Source organism: Etheostoma cragini, chromosome 13 (genome assembly GCF_013103735.1).
Source record: "Etheostoma cragini isolate CJK2018 chromosome 13, CSU_Ecrag_1.0, whole genome shotgun sequence".
Taxonomy (NCBI): Eukaryota; Metazoa; Chordata; class Actinopteri; order Perciformes; family Percidae; genus Etheostoma; species Etheostoma cragini.
The window spans coordinates 195,692-208,958 of NC_048419.1; the positions used below are offsets into that span (position 1 = coordinate 195,692).

General features: G+C 41.8%; 3 protein-coding genes across 8 annotated transcripts in view; all 3 read left to right on the plus strand.

Moving 5' to 3' along the window:
- The window catches only part of c13h21orf91 (chromosome 13 C21orf91 homolog), a 19,790-nt gene extending 15,647 nt beyond the window's left edge, over nt 1-4,143 (plus strand). The window contains exons 4-6 of one of the 3 annotated variants that reach the window (XR_004659133.1): nt 648-710; nt 1,668-2,084; nt 2,121-4,143. Coding sequence is in view for 2 of the 3 variants with exons in the window: in XM_034890535.1 (XP_034746426.1) it covers nt 648-710; nt 1,668-1,882 (278 nt within the window). In the remaining variant the exon portion in view is untranslated. The other 2 variants (XM_034890536.1, XM_034890535.1) reach the window with 2 other exon arrangements.
- A 1,351-nt stretch (nt 4,144-5,494) lies between these two features.
- Nucleotides 5,495-8,531, plus strand: btg3 (B-cell translocation gene 3). Of its 3 annotated transcripts, none has more exons than XM_034889026.1 (5): nt 5,495-5,556; nt 6,350-6,556; nt 6,642-6,779; nt 7,546-7,735; nt 8,023-8,531. In XM_034889026.1, the coding sequence occupies exons 2-5, from the start codon at nt 6,375-6,377 to the stop codon at nt 8,185-8,187; spliced, it is 675 nt and encodes a 224-aa protein (XP_034744917.1). In that variant the 5' UTR covers nt 5,495-5,556; nt 6,350-6,374; the 3' UTR covers nt 8,188-8,531. The 3 variants fall into 3 exon arrangements, with proteins under 3 accessions (XP_034744917.1, XP_034744918.1, XP_034744919.1); XM_034889027.1 differs by having other exon boundaries at nt 5,544-5,566; XM_034889028.1 differs by lacking the exon at nt 5,495-5,556 and adding an exon at nt 5,987-6,099.
- A 1,926-nt stretch (nt 8,532-10,457) lies between these two features.
- The window catches only part of cxadr (CXADR Ig-like cell adhesion molecule), a 47,969-nt gene continuing 45,159 nt past the window's right edge, over nt 10,458-13,267 (plus strand). For both annotated transcript variants that reach the window (XR_004658929.1, XM_034889024.1), the window contains exon 1: nt 10,458-10,680. Coding sequence is in view for 1 of the 2 variants with exons in the window: in XM_034889024.1 (XP_034744915.1) it covers nt 10,629-10,680 (52 nt within the window). In the remaining variant the exon portion in view is untranslated. The remainder of the gene's footprint in view (nt 10,681-13,267) is intronic.

Consider the following 13,267-nt stretch of genomic DNA (forward strand, 5'->3'; position numbering starts at 1 on the left):
TATGGGTGACCGAGCTTTTTGTTCAGCTGCACCACGGCTCTGGAACCAGCTCCCGAGTGACCTGAGAGCAGTACAGAAACTTGACACTTTCAAAGCTCAACTGAAGACTTTTTTATTCAGAAAGGCATTTTTATGCTGATTGTTTTTATTATTATTACTCTCCTGTGTAGCACTTTGACATTCCTTGGAATGAAAAGTGCGTTATAAATAAAATGTATTATTATTATTATTACATGTTGAACCACTGTTCTCCTCTTGCTCTCTGTGATCACTTATACAGTACTTTTATTTTAATGCAGCCAAATTCACTATAGAGTTGAATTCATTAACATCTTGTTCTGTTTTTGACAACAAGATGAGTCTGAAATCTGACCGTGACTCAGAAATACCACGCTGATCCCTCTCAGTCATTACCAAGCTGCTGAGCTGCAGATACAGAAACAAATTATTTTACAATTACGGCAGCGTTGCACAAAATAACTCAAAATACAGGTTATTAATGACTGCAGCTGTGCTTTGAGATCGGCTATATTGACCTTTAAAATGACGGATGGCGAGAAGGTCACTCACTTACCAACTTTTATTATAAATGTGTCTAAAGACATATCCAGTGATATCTAATCAAAACTCTTTGCTTTTTCTTGTAGTGACTAAAATGAGTGTGGACCAGCTCCATCAGCTGAACTCCCAGCTACTGATGCAGATTCAAAGTAGGTTTTTCTTCTGACATCATTGGTTGTTGTGCAATACAGTAGAATGAAGTGAAAACAACCCTTAGCTTAAAGTTCAAGCACTTTAATCATTCAAATTTAAAATGGAATGGTTTTTTGTCTTCTTCCATCTGCAATGATCATCTGTAATAAATCCCCATATTAGATTCTTGGTGCCCTCAGGAAAAAGCTGTATTTAGTAGAAAGGGTTTTGCCTTGCAGCCTTCCCAGACTCAATAAAGCAGGGGCTAATGTAATAAATTAATAATATAGTCCACACATTATCTCCTTCCATGTGAGTAGGGCCCTGTGTTTGCTCATGCATTCCCTGACTGTCGGTCCACTGCAGTCTTTACCAGTTAGACCTTTTGTTTGCTACACACAGTAACCGCTAAGCTACACACGCCTCCTCTCAAGCAAGTTCACATTTTACCTCCGTATGGTCAAGTACCCACCAGACCATGGCGAGACAAATGTAGCAGTGTCATAGAGAGTTTTGGCACACGTCTTTTTAATTGACCCCCCATCATCATTAAATACTGTTCATTTCATCTTCTGTTGTTAGTGATTAAATGAGCCAGGTTGTCTCTCTGGCCAGCATCAAGAGGGAAATGACATGAGCTGCTGTGAGATGTCCTCTGATAAAGAGAAGTTTAATGGGTGTCAGCTGTCAGTTTCATTACTGTACTCAAAACAGATAAGGAAGTTATTGCCCCTATATTATTGAGGAGCTATGATGTAAAGAATTATTTTCTGTGAAAAATGGTTCCATGTCAATAAACTTGTTTTAAATTAGTGTTCCTTAGCTACACAAAGCTGCCACCCTTGACTGTAGGTCATTTTTTGGTCATGGTGTCTTTGCTCCTTAGTAATCAGTATTACTCATTTTCTTTGTCTCACTTGTTTGCCACTGATTTTTGCCCCTCTCCCTCTCCCTTGCCCTCGCTCTCTCCATAGAGGTCTTTGAGGATCTAGCTGGGGCAGTGCAGGAAAAAGACTCGTTAGCGTCGGAGCTGCACGTGCGTCACATCGCCATCGAGCAGCTCTTTAAGAACTGTGCCAAGCTGCCCTGGCTGAACATTAGCAGGGCCGGGGTCAAGGCCAGCAGCAGCAGCAGCAGCAGCGGAAGCGGCGGCGGCGGCAGCAGCAGCAGCGGCGGCCCTGTGGAGTGAGGTGGGGCTTCTGTTCTGTCTCTGCAGCTGTCCAGGAAACTAGACAAACACTTCAAAGAGCCTTTATGTATATTGAGTGACTTCTCCGACACTGAAGTCGAGGTGTTTGCTTTAGAGCAGCATTTAGGGCTGGCTTGACATGGCCTCTGTTCTCATGCTTGCAGTGATGATGCAAGGATTAATGGCTATCTGCAGCACAAAACAAATTGCTGGTCTGGCATCTCATGTAGCCAGTCTGCATGTTAAGACCAGGTGGAATGGGGCTCGGAGTATCCTGGTCCCGGTACACGGTGAGGACATGTTCACATTGGGCACGATCCCTAACTTTAATATAGACTTGTACAGCAATGGTTGCAGCTTTTATTGTATTGTTTAGTTTGTGTTTAACATTGCTGTTTCAATTGTTTTCATTTTGTGTAGATACATTTTAAATTCTTTTCTTTTTTACCCTCCATGTCAGATGTGGATATTCAAATATGGGTTTTAGCACTCCTAATACTCCTCTATATGTTATCTGATGGTTCTCTTTCAAAAGTGGTGAAGTAGAGGATTTTAGAAAGTGGCTTGGGGCAGAATACTTGATGCAGAGAAGCAGGATGATGTCTGTCGTATTTATAGCACCAGCCACTGGCAGCACTAGTGTCTGACTACTGCTTTAGGTTACTGCTTTAATGTAAAGCATGATCAAGGTTTTAGCTTTTTCTTGCAGCTGCACACTGGCAATATAATGGTATGAAACACATGTTTTTGACTTGCCTTCAAACTGCCCTAATATGACTTGATAGTTTATGAAAACTGTGGTGATCAGACCGATTCAACAGTAACAAAGAAAATGAATACCCTATAGTACCCTATAGCATCTCTGCAACAAAGACCAATCAAAGTGTGAATGTTAACAGGCAATACTAGCTTTGCAGGTTTTTGTTTGTGTGGCTGATAACTATTTTGGAAGTTTCCCGAAACCAATACTTTAACAGCTGGTTAGCAAGCAGCAAGTGGAAATATTAGTAAATATACATGTGGCGTAAAGCGATAGGTTTTTTAATTTTTTTATTTAGCGTTTGGATTTCTAGTTACTATTATTGCTGGTGAGATGTACTTGATTTTTAACACAGCGCTGTCTGTTGTATGTGTGAAGTGATGTGTATGGCCATACACTGAATGAGGGCTATCGGAATAAGAAAGGTTTAACTATTGAAATTAAAAAGAATTCAGATGCCAAACCAAAGTGGTTATTTGTTCTGTATCATGTGTGAACTGTAAGCATTTGATAATTTTCCATCAGCAGAGGAAGATGCAATACCAAAGTGTGCGTGTGTACATGTGTGTGCGTGCGTGCGTGTGTGTGCGTGTGTGTGTGTGTGTGTAATGAACCATCAAGTTTTTTTTCTCGGACGGAGTTGATGTGGATATGAATTGTTTTTTTAAGAACACACAGCGTATGTTATATGCTTTTTCTTTTCTTTTTAATGTGCAGTGTTAACTGTTGTCCTCTCTCCTGTAATAATGTGTGAGAGCTGAGGTGATGTTACAGCAATACCAACAGGATAGGTAGGGTGACTGGGCCTCTGCAGGTCCCTGACTACTGTGGATGGTATTAACAGTCAGTGTGTTTAGCCTGCAGTTTGGGTTATTTTGTTATTCAGGAACCCTATGCAAGAAAGAAACAAATAAATCCTAAGCCTTATTAAATAGGAAATATCTAAAACAATATTGGTTATCTGAGTTTTCCTCAGAGGAGTCTGAGCTACTCAAGTATAATAAGCTGGAGAAAGACAAGGTTATATTCAGATTAATGTTGTCGTCATCTTTTTTGCTCTTTGTAAGAGACTCAATGATTTCGACCCTTTTAGGGTTTCAAGTTAAAGGTTTTAGCTCCATTTTAAGCTCATGTCTTGATTTTTTTGGTATAACTGAATGCTTTTGCTCGAGTGTATTCAGATTACTGGTCCTTAATGCAAGTCACTCAATCTTCAGTTGAATGTTTTTTTTATTTGTGTTTTAATTATGAATGCTGTCGAAACATGCCTGGGCCTGTGTCTCATTATCTTTTACTGGAGATGGAAGCACACCTGTTACACGTCCCTTGGACTTGGCTCTTCGTTCATTTGGTTTCTCATGTTGAGCAAGGCTCATTTGTGTTGTGTGATGATTCTATTTATTGTGTGTGTGTTCATGGACCTTACATAGGCTGTGGGATCTGTGCTTAAGTGACAGTTTGTATCTTTTTGTAAAATATTTCAATAAAATTATTTTTACTACATACATTGTGGCCTCTGCTGCGGGGATAAGAACGGTGGTATGATTGATATTCACGTTATTATATACTAAAGGAATACTTCATGGCATGGGCAATTGACAAAAAAATGTAAAAAGAACAACCGCAACTGTAACAACTAAAGCATTTCAACATGTCTGTGAAAAGCTAGAATGCTGCAGCCACCCATGTTTCAGTTCAGTTATGATTGGCTGGTTAGCCCCAGGTGGGCTGACATCATGGTTTTACTGGCATTGGAAACTGTAAAAAGTGAGATGTGGGCCTTATGTACAGTCATGCGTTACAATAAGGCCCACCTTATTATCTCCTCACATGCACACATTCTTTGTACTTTATACTGTGAACATTTGCACACCCCCAGTCAATATTCTGCACATTCCTGGATAAACCTGTACAGCTTTTCCACTTCCACAGCATTTCCTATATTGTTTTTTACATTTTTATTGTAAAAAATTTTGCACTGTTTATTGTTGTGCACAAATCCCCAAGACAAATTCCTTGTATCTGCAAACCTACTTGGCAATAAAACCCTTTGAATATTGGGATGCACATTTGAGATTCAAAACTGACACTATGATTGATACTATTGTGAACAGGCAAAGCAAAAATGACTGCATGCACTGAAGCCCTGCTGAATCCGCCATCATTTAACCGGATTGTGACCTAGTTGTTGACTGGAGGATTTCTAGGTGGACTGGAGGATTTCTAGGTGGACTGGACAGTTGTGTGGTAGATGGAGGACTGGGCGCCCCCTTGTGGACGTATAGGTTACTATGGCTACGTGTGAATGGGATTCCTTTTCCACTGAGTTCACAGCATTTCTTCTTGTCCCAGTATGTCACTGACAAGGTGCCTTTGGCAAATCATTAGGTCAGCAGGTCAAGCTTCGAAGCAGCAGGGTCAGAGAAGGGGAGAACCCGGCTTTTTCATTTCCCCTAGTTAAACTAGAAATGAGTATATCAGAATCAGATTACACAATATGTCCATATACTCTACAATTGTACATCTTACAAACTTCCTACCAAAAATAATACACTAACTACTTTTTCGGTAAATGTCTTCTGTTATGATGTAAACTTGGATATGTTTTTCACTTTTCTTGATGCAATGACATGCTACCATCGAGAACTGGAACATGGCTAATATAGCATGGGTGCTACAAACAAGACACGCTATGAGTCATAGCCTTTAACTGTCTATGGTCATAACAGTAAAGAGTGTGAGTCACGCGATGACGGGCACATGCTCGGCCAATAAATGCGCTATGTTTGTCTGTTTGGAACCAATAAGAATGGTCGGTGGGCGGGAGTCGTGTTGATCTAAAAGGCGGGGTTAATGAGTGATCTCTTCCCGTTCATTTTTTTTACCCACACGCTGGAGGAGAGCACAAGGAAAGGTAAGTCAAGGTGCACACAGCCTCGTGCCTCACCATAAAGTGGCTCTCAGAGGCATTGTTATGCAGATGTATCACTTTTTATGACGTTACAGATAACGTTAACTTGTGCCGCGAGAAAGGATTGCTGTGTTAGCCACATGAAACTAGCATTAGCTGAGCTCGTGCATTATAAAGCTAATGCTAATAGCCTTTTGTAACTTTGGTGTGTATTCACCATGAGTTTGGCTTCAATCGCTTTTTGGCGCGATTAAGCTAGCCGTCATGATAGTACAGTTAGCCTAGCTAGCTAACTAACTCATTTAGCTAGCTAGCACTTTAGCCCATGCACGGCTGATTATACCGAGCTGATGTTCTGCAGCGGCGATGTGTGGAGACCACCATAGACCGTCAAACCAGATGCCACAGCCCGCCTTTCTCAGCCAGCTGCACCGCTCACTGGACTACAGTCAACAGGTTCACATCACTAAAGTGGATTAATGTCATTTCGTTATCCATTCATCCTTTCAAACAAAAATCATCTTTAAAACAGCAAGCATTTCCAAGGTTACAGTTTGTAGGAATACAATGGATTATTTGCTACGGGAAAACCTCTAATGTTCAGTTAAACCACGAGTCAGGCTGTTTCCGAGGTATTAACATGAGTAATAATGTCAGCAGTGTTCCACTACTTTCCCCATCTTGTCTCTGATCATAAGTAGCTGTCATCGTGGGAAAGACCAGTGCTCCATGTGGACCTCCATTTGGCATACTTTGGTTGCTGCTGTCCATCTGACTGGAGGCCATTTCCTTCCAGAGGCCGTAGGACCATTCTAAAGCATATGTGGAATATGAAGAGAGAAATTGCTGCTGTGGTATTCCTCCTGAAGAGGCTTTTGAAAACTGGGAAGAATTTGGAATCCCACACCATCGATCGGTTTGTTGAGAGGTTGGCTGTTGCACTGCAGGAGAAGTTCAGGGGGCACTGGTATCCTGACACCCCGGTCAGAGGAGAGGCGTACAGGTGCTGCTCTCTGTCCTCTGCCCTTTTTATGAACCACCAGTGCTGCGCAGCACATCCTTTAAGTCTGTTCTTGTGTGCTCTGCAGGTGCATCCGAGTGAACAGGTCTCAGAGGCAGGATCCTGAGCTCCTTCGGGCCTGCCAAGAGAGCGGGATTCAGTACAATGACCTGGAACTGCCCCCTGAACTCACGTTGTGGGTGGACCCGGGCTCGGTCTGTTGCAGGTGAGACTTCTAGTGGAAACGTTTGAGAAGTTCTTCAACGAAAACAACAATGGTTTGGGCATTAAAAACTCGAACACTTAACCGTTGTAAAAGTTTCAAGTGTGGTGGTAGAAGCTAAGAAAAGCTACCGGTAAATTGTTGGTAGAACAATTCTTCAAGTTTGAATAGTATCTGCAGCCATTGATGTCCATTCTCAGGTAGTAATGGACGCAGCAAGACGTGAACTGTCCTATATTATTATTTTATATTTTAACACATTTTACAATCAAAATCTAAAGATTTTTCCCTGGTTACACCTGAGCGTTTGACTAATACCTGGAACAATCATTCCCATCCCATAAGGCCTATGCAATGCAAACGTTCACTGCTTCAGGAAATTGGACAGGCCTTAGATACGACTTCCCCCTTTAGCAACGACGGGTATTTATAGTGAGCTCAGCTCGGAGAACCCTTCAGAAAGCTAACGCTATGCTAGCAAGATTCAAAGTCAATAACATTGTGTACAGTTGTAAATATAATGGGACGAGCTGCTAGGTGTCGGCCATGGCAGCGTCCCCAAACCAATAGACAGACCAGTATATAGTATGGCAGCTGGAGAGATGCCAGGTCTTTATTTTCTTCATTTTATTAATTTCATTGGATTAATATTTAGTTTTGTTGAATCAAATATAGTACAACAAAGGTATCAACTGTTGTAGTTTTAAACCGATTTCCTGCTAAGTGTGTTTCCCCTCCTAAAACTGTTGATGTGATTTCCCGTTGTTAGGGTCGGAGAGCAGAACCCTTGCTTCTCAGTGGCCAGCTTCTCTAAAACAAAGGACGAGGACAAGGACGTTGCTAAAGTGACCAGTGCTTTGGAGCGGGTGACATCAGACTACCACTCGGGCTCTTCCTCGGATGAGGAGAGCACGCGCGCTCCCCCCTTCGCTCTCCCCAACACTCACTGTGCTTACCAGGTATTGCACAATACATTTTTGAATTTCCTTGACTTAATAACCCATGCAGGTTTGGAGAAGAACGGTTACTTAATAGTATCCAGGTTTTGGCGAACTGCAAAGTAGCTATGCTTTGTTGAGTTTGGCACCCAGTGGTTTATATTGTGTTCAGATGACGGTCTTATCATCTTTAATGTTTGGTGATGTGTTTTTTCAATAATTGGAAGTCAAATGCTTCACTGAGTCGAGGGCTAGGCTTGGTTGGAGTGCAGCTGATGGCAGCTTTTGTTGGTTTGTTTCCTTTAAAGGCTACGTGGCATCCTAAGAAGATGGGGTCACGGCCTCACTACAGCTTCAGGCCTCGCAGCAGACCCGCGCCCACGTTAAGGCCCAGTCTGTGGGTCGCCCCGGGCTACGGGAGAGGGGGGGGGTGCTGGGACACAACACAAGATGTGGCACATTGTTACATTTAGGAATCATGGTGCTTATTGTCCATTAAACCTGAAGACCACTTTAAAATGACTGAACAATGTTTTTTAAACATGATTTTTTTTTTTTTTAGAGATTACTTATTGTTTTTGACTAAACTCTTTTTTGCACTTTAGACTATTTGTTAAACTTATAAATCACTTGTATTAAATTAGATATTGAAATTGCAATCCACATTTTGAAGTACAGTATTTTTACAATGGGAGACGTTCATGTATGCCACCTACTTTGTCCTTTGTGATACAATGTTTTATTTATTCCTAGTGCTGAATTGTCATGTATAGACTCAAAATTATGGAGTTTTATTAAACACAATTTTCAAGCACCATGTTACTTTGTATTATTTTGTTTGCTAAAGGATGTTGTGGTTAAAGTGTAATATGGTGTTTTTTCTGTATTTTTGGCATTTGCTAGCTGATGAAAGAGACACAAGTATACCATGAGACGGAGGGAATCAAACCAGGGACGCTGTGTTCTGCACAACAGGACACTTTCTACGCATTTACGGTAGCTCAGAGGGTCAATTCACCCAAACCGTCTTAGAAGCAAAATGTAAAACCGCTTCGGTCAGCAGATCGGACCTTTTATTCCTGTTTGTGGAAGAGATCTTCTCAAAGAAAAGAAATTCTCTTCATGGTTAGATATCACCAGTACCAACAGTACTTTCTGTCTGTGGGATTGAAGCCATACTGTAGTTTCATCTAGAGACGGGCCCTCCTGAGAGAGTCAGTGTTAGGTTTAAGGTACAATGGATGCCTAATGGCTTCAAAGGATTTGACAACTACAATTTACAGTATGAAGTTGTTTTTTTATCGTGCATAGTGTTGTGATATATTCTTTATTGGAACAAATTGGAGGGGCGCTAACATTTTGTAGGTCAAGAGTGTGTGTGTGCGCGCGCGCTACAGCCCTCCACGCTGTTTTCACCGTTCTGTCCTTGCAGCAGATGAACAGGCCTACCTGGGACCACTTGAAATGTCCTAAATCCACCACAAACATCACTACAATGGATTAAATGTGAGCTGGATTTATAGGGTTTACAATTTTAAAAATGCAGCTCAATGTTTTACATTGATTTTCAAGACCAATATATTTAATAATTTAAAAGTGCATAAAAGGATGAACATAAATAGATAAACACAAACTCTAAAAATGATTTACAAATGAACCTGGTCCTCCCAAGTTGCTTAATTGTCATGTATGCTGTGTGTTGTCTTATATGTTAGTGTCAAAGACAAATTTCCATTTTATACAGAGCTGATGGCGCCGTGAATATGACGAATGCTTTTGGTTTGGGAGACCTGGGTTCGATTCCCAAAGCGATCCATCAACCGATGTGTCTCTGACCCCTATCCCGTAACACATATAGCAAATGGAAATCGCTTCGGATGAAAACATCAGCTAAATGACATGAAATCGAATGGACAGTAACATAATGTGAAACTGTTCTGAGACATAGCCCCGTCTCTCCCCTCGTGCTCTTAAATAAAGAAATTAAAAATAAGCCTTAGATGCTTTAATCTTTGCAGAACTAAGTATCTATCTAAGAACTTAAGTATCTCAGGTTGTTACAATTTGGGAAATAAGTTAGAAACATATTTAGCTTTTTGCTGTTGTCCTGCAGTTTTTAGGGTGATGGGGAAAACCACCCAGAAAGTTGGGGAAAAAGTAGTATTTGGGTGCAATAAACCATTAAAACTGATGGCTTGAGAAAGTTACACACACATGTTAAAGTTGGTTAAAAAGAGAAAAAAAAAATATCTTTTGGAAATTGATCTTAATGCCTTAATTCAAACAAATTTAGGAAAATGCAACCTTTTAAGGACACCAGTTGTCTTTGTGAATATATAATGTATTGTAAATAAATAAATGTTCTTCCTCAAAATCCAGGGAGCATAAGTTTACACCCCCCTACCACGGCCATGGAAATGCAGTCTCGGGTTATGCAGGAACGTACTATTGGACGAAAGACGCACATAGGCACTACTAACTTCTTGGGAAGCTCCTTTTTCATATAGTAGACTGTAGATTCGTCCCATAGACTACATATGGTATATGGTTCGTCCCATAGACTGCATATGGTTTATGGTTTGTCCCATAGACTGTATGTGGTTCGTCCCATAGACTGTATGTGGTTCGTCCCATAGACTGTATACGGTTCGTACCATAGACTATGTGTGGTTCCTACCATAGTCTGCACATGGGTCATACCGGCAGAGGGCAGCACTGGATCCTTCTTGGGAAACCCGCCTGTCACGTGACACCCTGCGGCGCGCTCCGCTGTGCACCTGCAGAGAGAGAGGAGGAGAAGGAGGAGTAGAGTTTGGATGCCTCGGTCGAGCTGGACTGCCGCTTTTCACTCGAACTAAGCAGAAGTTCTTCGACCAAGTTTTACTGAAGAAGTCGTGGAATAGCTGGGACAGGAATGGAGCTTTCCTCAGGCCGGGTTTGCTGTGTACTGTTGAGCCTCTTTGCAGGTAAGTTTTCTAACACCAAGAGTCGGTGAGCGACTTTGATTCTAAAACGGCAGCGAAGACAGTCGGTGGTCAGCCGTGCAGCCTTACTGGTAACACGGAAACTCGCCTGCTTCCACGAGTTAAAATGCTGGACACAACAGGTTACGTTGGAATACCTCCGGTTAGTGTGGTTACCAGGTAACTGGCTCAGCGGTTAACCTAGCTAACCACATCTGAATACGCTTAGCTAACAGTTAGAAGAATTTGCTTCCAGTAACTGACCCAAGGTCAGTTTAGTTGGCTTGCACACCGGAACAAGCGTCAGTTAAACTACATATACTTCAATATAAGTGAAGTCATTTTTTCATCTTTGTTATTTAGCCTACACATTTTTATCTCAATATCCAATAAAGTGACAGTGGTTTGGTTTACATTCTTATCAGATAAACCGTAGACTACTAGTTAGCTAGTTGGCTGTGTTGAGTTTTTAATTATTTTTTTTGTATAATATTTATTTAAATATGAAGCATTGTGTTTTAGGATGCCACGGTAATGATGTGGAAGGTAGCCTACTTTTCATGGATGTTTCTGGATGCCAGAGCTGTGGGGACAGCTACCCTTATCCCGCCGGTGTTTCCGTGTCCGGTCTCTCGCGGTGGTTTGGGTGCTGGTTAACACCCCGGCTTGGTCCGCTCGTAAACCTGGAGCTAGGGACTTCAAAGGGCGGCCTTGTTGTCTGCCATCTGCCAGCAGTGCTGAACCCCCCTTCCCCTTCCCAGTCCCCAATCCCAAATCCTTGGCTATCACATGGACCTGTAACCACATGTAGGCCCCGGTGGGAGCTGTGTGTATGCTGGGGTCAGTTCGCCTACTTCTTTAGACCTTTCAGTGCTGCAGCCTGGTTTGAGGAAAGTGGTCCTTACCTGAAGGTAGAGACCAGTGGGGGCTCTGAAACCTTTCATCACACTGGTTATTTTTAAACCTTTCTTGCTTTGGCTTTATTGCCAAGTTAATTATTTATCCAAACTTTATGATAATAATTTAATAGTTGTGCATCTTAAATGTAGATGGGTATTTATTTACCACCATTGTCATGCATGACACGATTGTGTGCGTATGGGTGAGGCTTCTTTGGAATTTCTACTGAAACTAGCAGATGACTCCTCCCACTCCAAACAATAATGCGAAACTTTTTGTAAAGGACATTCTGTTGGCTTCAATCAGCGACATACCATGGGAGTTATTGAAATGTTTTGAGATTTTGATGGGAGGCCACAGAGCCATGGTCGGGGACATTCCAGTCTGCTGATTAGTGAGAAACCGTTTGTTCAGGATCATCCAGCACATCCCTCTGTGTAAAAACTGGGGCATTAAGTCGAATGTAAGGTTTGTATGTAGTGTGTTGTTTAGCCTTCTTTTGTCTCAGGACTTACATTGTTGTACACACTGGTTTGGGCTCATTACCATCTTAATGGCATCATGGCCTCGTCATTTGGCCGTTGTTCCACTTCAGCAGACAAGAACTGTATCTGCCAGACTCGTGGCATTCTTTTAACGTGGCTTAGTATTACACAATAATATGCTCTCCTATCTCAAATGGCAAAATAGCAAATACGGTCTTTCTGCTCTATTTTCTTTGCTATATTTGCCCATGAGGCACCACATGGAATATACAATGTTGACAAAAGAAATACAATTGTAAGAATAATCTGTAAAAGTGCAGACAGACTTCATGCAGCCTTCACATTTATAAGTTACTTTTACTCAACAACTTCCATCCATCCATCCATCTTCATCCGGTTATCCGGCTTACACTCAACAACTTGATGCAAGGAAAAACTTTCTGGGGTTGTGAAAATGCTTCTTTGATGTTGCCCCACTTTTTAAATTCTTTTTGGCAAAGTTTTTTTAAATGACAGTTATCAGAGACCAACTGCTGTTACTCTGAACAATTACACCAGATGCTTTTACACACAGCAAAACACTGCACCATGTGTTCTCACAGGCTGACACACAACAGTGGTTCTGCTTACCTCATTTCCAATGTACTTTTTTAAAAGTCTATTTCAATGAAAGTGTTCCAGCCCAGTTCACCCCAGTCTTCAAAAGAAGGCAAGATGCTCACTGCTCGAGGGACCCTGGTGCCAACTAATCTGTTTCTTACATCTGTCATCAAGGAGCTTGTCCAAGAAACATGTTTGTTGACCACTAGACGCCAGTGAGCCTTGCATGGCATATCTGTCTACTTCTACCTTTTATTAATAGAAACCTCTTGACTTGTCCAAACTCTAAATGAGTCTTCTCATAGGACCTGAACATCAACCATCATTGAGCAGGTCATTTTCCCTGCTGAAGTGCTTCAGGACCTGTCCTGGTGCCCCCTCCACTCCGGGCTGTTTGGGTCACTGACCCTGTATAAACAGAAACCTAGTGAACCTGTGAGCAGGCACAGAACACAGTTACCTGATAAGCCTACAACAGAGTCCCTGGCCAAGAATTGGTTGCTTGGTTACAATTTGAAAACAGACACTCAGATCTAGGGAGTGTACTTGTGTGTGTGTGCTCTGGTTGCTCTAGAGAACTACCCTCCCCCTCTCTTGCATGGATG

Bases quoted from the DNA above. Each gene is read 5' to 3' on its own strand.
- btg3 (XM_034889026.1), top strand. From the start codon at position 6,375: ATGTGGAATATGAAGAGAGAAATTGCTGCTGTGGTATTCCTCCTGAAG. The intron at 6,557-6,641 runs GTGCTGCTCTCT...TGTGCTCTGCAG, and splicing joins GTCAGAGGAGAGGCGTACAG to GTGCATCCGAGTGAACAGGT. The intron at 6,780-7,545 runs GTGAGACTTCTA...TCCCGTTGTTAG, and splicing joins CCGGGCTCGGTCTGTTGCAG to GGTCGGAGAGCAGAACCCTT.